Source organism: Sorghum bicolor, chromosome 2, assembly GCF_000003195.3.
Source record: "Sorghum bicolor cultivar BTx623 chromosome 2, Sorghum_bicolor_NCBIv3, whole genome shotgun sequence".
NCBI classification, from domain to species: Eukaryota; Viridiplantae; Streptophyta; class Magnoliopsida; order Poales; family Poaceae; genus Sorghum; species Sorghum bicolor.
Genome location: NC_012871.2, coordinates 10,829,234 through 10,836,445, shown reverse-complemented (window position 1 = coordinate 10,836,445; position 7,212 = coordinate 10,829,234). Strand labels below are relative to the sequence as shown.

At 46.9% G+C, this 7,212-nt stretch overlaps 1 protein-coding gene across 1 annotated transcript; it reads left to right on the top strand.

Moving 5' to 3' along the window:
- Nucleotides 6,358-6,873, top strand: LOC110432615 (spidroin-1-like). Its single transcript, XM_021453377.1, has one exon. It carries the CDS (start codon nucleotides 6,358-6,360, stop codon nucleotides 6,871-6,873), a length of 516 nt encoding a protein of 171 aa, XP_021309052.1.

The window sequence follows — 7,212 nt, the reverse complement described above, 5'->3', positions numbered from 1 at the left end:
GTGTCAGGGAGCTCAACAGTGAAAGTGTGCATTGGTACTGTGGTTGCCTCATCGCCTTGCTCACTCTCCCCCCAATTCCACACCTTCTTTTCATCGAACAACACATCCCTGCTGATCATCAAACGTCCCTTGACTGGATCAAACACCCTGTAGCCTTTGCTGTCAGATTCATAGCCGAGAAAAATTCCTGGAATAGCTCTGTCCGTCAGTTTGGTCAGACTTGGGCCAAGCTTCTTTGCGTGTGCAGTGCATCCGAATGTACGCAAGTGCTTAACACCCGGCTTCCTTCCAAACCACGCCTCGTAGGGCGTCTTCCCATTCAAGCTCTTTGTCGGTGCCCGATTTAGGAGATATACAGCTGTACTGACAGCCTCCCCCCAAAACTTGCCAGGCACATTCATGGACTTCAGTAAGCAACGCGCCATCTCTACAACGGTTTGATTTCGTCGCTCTACTACCCCGTTTTGCTGAGGCGTGTATGGCGTCGTCCTGTTGTGCTTGATGCCATTGTCATTGCAGAAAGTCACGAACATCCCTGAATTAAATTCTCCACCACAATCAGTTCTGAATGCCTTGAGACGCCGACCAGATTCCATCTCAGCTGCTGCCTTGATTTTCTTAAAGCATACAAATGCTTCATCCTTCGTTGCTAGCAACTCAAGCCACATATATCTGCTCATGTCATCAACTACTAACAGAAAATATGACTTGCCTCCTGGCGTCGGTGGCAAAATCTGTCCACACAGGTCAGCGTGGACAAGCTTCAGTGCTTCCTTGGCTCGGTAAGGACTTGCTCGTGGGAATGGTGATCTATGTTGTTTCCCAAGAGCGCAACCATCACACACCTGCTCGACAGCACGTACTCGTGGCAAACCAACCACCATCTCCTTGGAGCCTAATTCCTGCAATGCTCTGAAATTCAGATGACCATACCTCGCGTGCCAAAGCCATGCGGTTTCATCCATCTTCGTTATCAAGCACACTGGTGATGCCAACTTGACCTTCAAGACATACAACCTGTTCTTCCTCTCTGCTCGTATCAGCACGCCTTGCTGCCGATCTGCAGCCTGTCTTTTCTCAAAGACTTTCATGATGCCGTTATCAATCTCGACTCGGCATACTGCCTCCTCCAACTGCCCGAGGCTGACGATGTTGCACTTCAGAGAGGGAATAAAGTACACGTCTGTCAGAACGCGATGCTCATCGTGCTTGCCAGTGAGTGCCACTGCACCAACTCCTTGGATCTCCACGGTCGAGCCATCTCCAAAACGCACAGCACCACGAACAGACTTGTCAAGGCTGACCAAAGCCTCTGTACAACCTGTCATATGATTTGTGGCACCTGTGTCTAAGATCCAGGCGCCCTCGTGGTACTCAGTTGGGAACACTCGTTCCTAATTCAGGAACACCTTCTACGCAGACACACTCGGTGCTTTGACGACCGAGCACACTTGTGCAACTAGGAGAGCACCTGTCTCGACGTCGCCCACCGCATGATGAGCTGTGTCTCCTTGCTTCTCCTCCTTCATCTTGGTTCTGCACTCCCTTGCGTAGTGCCCATAAATCTTGCACTTGTTACATCTGCCTTTACGCTTCGGTGTCCCCGTGGATGGGTGACGACCTCCGGTGTCACGCGCGTCACCACTGCATTCCCCAGACTTGTCCTTGCGGACCCATCGAACTCCATCCTTCTTCTGGCCCGATGACGAAGACGAGTATGAGATCAGTCGACTCTTGTTCTTGATACTCCACTCCTCCTCCGTCATTAGGAGATTGGCAGATTTCTCCGTGATTTTTCCAATGGCAGGATCAAAACAATCCTCAGCAGCTCTCAAGCGCCCGATCAACTCTTCAATGGTGAGCGTGTCAAGATCGCAGAACATCTCGATCGTTACCGCTACCTGGTTGTACATGGCCGGCACAACCCTAAGAAACTTCTTGACAATTCTCTTATCATCAACACTCTTATCACCAAGGCCCTCTAGATTGGTCTTCAACTTGGTGATACGCATTGCAAAATCCTCGATGGCTTCTCCTTGTTTGAAGGTGATCGACTCAAATTCTGCTAGAAGCTTCTGTGCATTAACCGCCTTAACACGATCTGCTCCCAGGCGCATCGATTTGATGGCTTCCCAGGCGTCCTTCATGGACTTCTTATTCAAGAGCATAGCATGCATCTCTGTCGGCACAACGCGGAGCATGGCTCCCAGAGCCAACCTATCCCGGCGTCGCTCAACCGGGTCTTCGCTAACTGCATCCCACAAATACATTGCCTCCAGATTGCACTGGATATGAGATGCCCACTCTTGATAATTAGAACGTGTCAACATGGGCCAGACAAGATTGCCTGCAGCCTGGTTGAATGCTTTCTCCATCGCTTCCTTTTCTCCGGACGTACCCATCTATGGCGATCTGGGACAACCTCTTCTTCTTCAACTCCGATGATGTGAACCACTGGTTCTCTCTAGCTTCTTCGCCGCCTCCTAGCACCCCGACACCGCTTCAAGGCTCCGATACCAGTTGTTGGCGCAAGACCGCCCGATGTCGATGAACTCCGGCGATGTCGGTGATACCTGAACAGCGAATTTATAAGAGAACAATCGTGAAGACAGATTTGGGTTCTAATTGCTGCCCAACGTCGCAGTTTTCGGTCCTCTTTATTGCATATAAATAGACTCTGATCGTGAGCACAGGCGCCCCGATCCACCACGCCACGGCGGGCACCGTGCGTACCTCGTTTCCCTGCAAGATACGCCGCGTGCACGATACTCGTCGTGGCGTCAACAAACTGACCGACACAAGTAGACTCATGACCCGGCACGCCACCGGTCATGCCTTCCTACAACTCTAAGACTCCTTTTAACAAAAGATTACATGAATGACTCGTGCATCTACTTAGCTAACATTCTCCACCGCATCATGCGTATAACCGGCGGTTGAATGTTTTGGCAACGCCAAAAATTCACACAATACGCGACACAATGAGAAACCAGCGCAGATAACAATTTTATGCTGCCAGTTATCAGATGGAAGGACATGCCTCCATTACATCCGGCGGTCAAAGAAGTTGCCACCATCAGTGCGCCTTATGATCCGGCGGTGAAAATCACAAGACACATCGTCTGTCATGCCGGTGGTGATACGAAGTTTTCACCACAGGTTGGTGAGAACAATTAATATCACACGTTTTGATGCGGTGGTGGTAAATAGATATCGACTTTATTTGTACCGGTGTACATGTGTGCTATGATCTGATGGTACTGGTTCTAGCAGTACCTAATGGTTAGCGGTTTAGGTCCATCACCGTATGAAACCGGTGTACATGTGTGCAATGATCTTATTTTGTACATATAAAACTATATATATATATATATAAAGCTTTTTACATATCTATTTAATTTTTGATGTGGCCTATTCATTTTATTATAGACAAAGCTTAATTATTAAGCTAAGCCTATAATTTTCATTTATATATGCTTAATATGCGTGTAATATAAATATATTATTGTATCAGCAAAAACATGTATTGAAAAACCTATTATTATATATTATATAAAAACAATAAACAGAACCGAAGAAGTGAACCAAAAAAAGAAACCCTTTAACACCGGTTGGTAATACCAACCGGTGTTAAAGGGTCCTGCAACGTTGCAGTCCAGGACCCTTTAACACCGATTGGTACTACCAACCGGTGTTAAAGGAGGGGGCTTTAGCCCCGGTTCACTGAACCGGGACTAAAGGGTGGGCCTTTAGTCCCGGAAGGGCAGCACCGGCTCGGGAACCGGGGCAACAGGCCCTTCCCGACCGGTGCTAATGCCCGAACGTGTGGCAGTGTGTGCACGGGAGTTAACAAAAAATACTATTAAGTAAAAGATTAATTTTTACAGGATGTAGAGGAGTTCACATGCAATTACTCCCTGTCGGGAGCATCGCTGACAATGTCTACTACATCTACTACCCCCATCACGGTCTCAATCATGTCAGTGAAGTCACGGACCAACTTGTTGATCTCGTCCCATGGCGACTCCAGCGGAACCCCAGCTCCACCTCATGCAGGTCTGACGGATCAGAGTTGGGAGTCAGCCAGGGCTGTGGCAGCCCCATGACCAACGCCATGGGTACCCACATCCCTGACCCGCCATGGTTATTTCTAAGAAAACAAGGAGTATGTGATTTACAAGCATTCAAGACACGGGATTGCTGCAAAACTTACGGGAAGCATAGATGGAAAGAAAATTTTTCATACCTTAGATGTCAAATGATTGTTTGGAGTTACATGTTATGAAATGGTTACAATGCGGCAAGTTGTGTTGGATGTAAAAAACCTCATATGTTTATGAATAGATACACAAGATTTTGTTGTTATTTTATAAATATTTTATAGTTTTTTCTCCAGTTACAGCACAGATATGTTTGCTAGTATTTGTAAAAACAAGCATATACTCAGTTGGGATGGCGCTGTATTGTGCATGCATGTTTGCATTTTTACCACTCCAGGTTCACAACACATGTCCTTAGACAAGTATTCAGTGCATTGGATGCTACAAAATTTACTGGGAGCAGTTAGAAAGAAAAATTACTATACCTAATTCTTGGTAGGTGCCCATATATCACTACTGCATACAGGGGCTTTGCCGAGAGCCTAGGACGCTCGGCAAAGGCAGTTTTACTCTCGGCAAAGGCTTTGCCGAGAGTCGCTCTCGGCAAAGGCCCGTCGGCACATCTTTTATCTGGAAAGAGGTCTTTGCCGAGAGCTATTCATCGGGCTCTCGGTAAAGGTTTTGCCGAGAGCGAACTCTAGCTCTCGGTAAAGAAAAGTAGCCGTTATGCTCGTTGGTGGTCTGACGGCGGATTTGCCGAGAGCTACCTGGCCAAGCTCTCGGCAAAGAAATCTATTTTTTTTTTGGAAAAAAGTCTTTGCCGAGAGCCTCCCGGGGGCTCTCGGCAAAGAAATGTGTATTTGTTTTCTTGAAAAACCTCTTTGCCGAGAGCCTCCAGGTGGGCTCTCGGCAAAGCAATTATTATTTTTTTTAAAACAAGCTCTTTGCCGAGAGCCAGGCCTGAGGCTCTCAGCAAAGAGACCATTTTTTTCAGATTTGCCGAGAGCCCCCCTCGGCAAATCAACCAAAAACTTTTTTTTCTTTTTTTCATCCAATTTCCACTGAAATGCATGACACATATATTTTCAGAAAAACACATATTTCACATCAAGAGCCTATAGCTCACATATTTGACATCGATGACAATATATACCACATAATGGCCTGCTTTGATACTGACTGAAGTCAGGAAAAAAATGGGATACCGATACCGATAAACTCTCTTGATATTACATACTTTTCTATGCTCATGAACTATTCGATGTTTCTATGTGTCTCTACTCTACTAATTATCTACGGACATAGAAACAACGACCACGCCATCACGACAAATGGGATTCAACTGTCCGATTGATGTGAAGAAGGCTATCTGCAAAGGAAAGGAAACCCATCTTAGTATCAAAGGAACGTTGCCTTCACAGCCAAATGGGAAAGTGACTATATCATACAGGAGAAAATATCAATATGTTACACGCAAGCTTTAACAAAGTCAATTAGGTAAATGTTTAACATATACGAATATAGAATACTACATCAATAAGCACCAGAGAGGTGAGAGTAAATTGCCTTAGTATAAATAAAGCTTTTCATTTCTGTCCAATATAACTTTTTTTGAATGTTGTGAGATGAAGTAGACCATAAGTTTAACGGTGTTCACTGCACAGGCCAATTGAAAATATTTCACATCCAACCAAGTTAAAGTTGCACTGAATTTTCAGAAGTGAGTTTTTAAGTTTAACTACAAATGTGTAGTCAACAGAAGTTATTGCAAAGTTTTTGCATTCCCGATTTGCTCATTAAGCACATAGGAAATGATAACAAAGCATAAAAAGTCTACAAAAGGGAAGATATTAGTAGACAACACTTCACTGACAGCTTAGTATCAATCAGAAAGATAAAGGCGTCCTCATACAGCTAATTTAGCAAAAAGATTACACTAAACTAGAGATAGGGATAAATCCATCATCAATTCATCAGAGGATAAGTAGTGGTACTTACTCAAAAGTGTAGTGAATAGAACTTCTACTTGGTAACTAAACTGACATTGAGTATAACGGGTGCACAGACCATCAATAGCTTTCTCCACATATTTTGTCATCTCAGGGATAGTCACCTTGCACACTAATTATTAGAGACAAATGAGAATGGAGAAGACCAACATAATGTAAGAGTTGAGATATGCTAGTAACATTGTATGCAGGGGTGACATGCTGCAATTGCCGTACTGTACTCAAGAACGGAACGGAACGGGGTAGCAATGGCGTACCTGCTGGTGACGTCGACGTCGGCATTGGCGGAGCTGCTGCAGCTGGGCGGGGCTTCGGCGGTCAGGGCGGGGCAGCCGGGCTCCGGCGAGCGGCGGTCAGAGCCGGGGCGGCCGGGCTCGGCGAGCGGCGGTCAGGGCCGAGGCGGCCGAGATCTGGCGGTACAAGCCGCGGTCGGGGCGTGGCAGGGCGGCCGGGCTCCGGCGAGCCGCGTTCGGGGCCGGGGTGGCCGGAATCCGGCGGCGCAGGCCGCGGTCGGGGCGGCCGGGCTCTGGCGAGCCGCGGTCGGGGCCGGGGCGGCCGGAATCCGACGGCGCAAGCCGCGCTCGCGGCAGGGCGGGGTGGAGTCCGGCAGGGCAGGGCGGAGTTCGGCGCAGCGGGGCGGGGCGGAGTCTGGTGAGGTGGGGCGGGGCGAGCCGTGCTCGGGCAGCAGCTGCGTTCGGGAGGACGCGATGCGGGAGAGAGATACGGGATCAGGAGAGAGATGCCTTCGGGGGCTGACCGGCTGAGCATATACGATAGATTTGCCGAGTGTCCAAGATGTGAGACTCGGCAACCTTTTTTTATTTTTTTATTTCAAAATCAGTTATTTCAAAATTAGTTTAAAATTATTTAAAATGGTTATTCACTATATAAAAAGTTTTAAAGCACTATTTTTTTATTTGTCGTGTAGTAAATTTACTATATAAAAATTACTTGAGGCACTGTTCTTTTTTTTATTTTTGAAATTAATTTGCCGAGAGTATTTGTCACACTCTCGGCAAAGAGAGTTCTTTGCCGAGAGCCTGGGCAAGGGCTCTCGGCAAATTTGTTTTTTGTTTTTGTTATTTAGCCACCAAATTTTTTCT

Bases quoted from the DNA above. Each gene is read 5' to 3' on its own strand.
- LOC110432615 (XM_021453377.1), top strand. From the start codon at position 6,358: ATGGCGTACCTGCTGGTGACGTCGACGTCGGCATTGGCGGAGCTGCTG.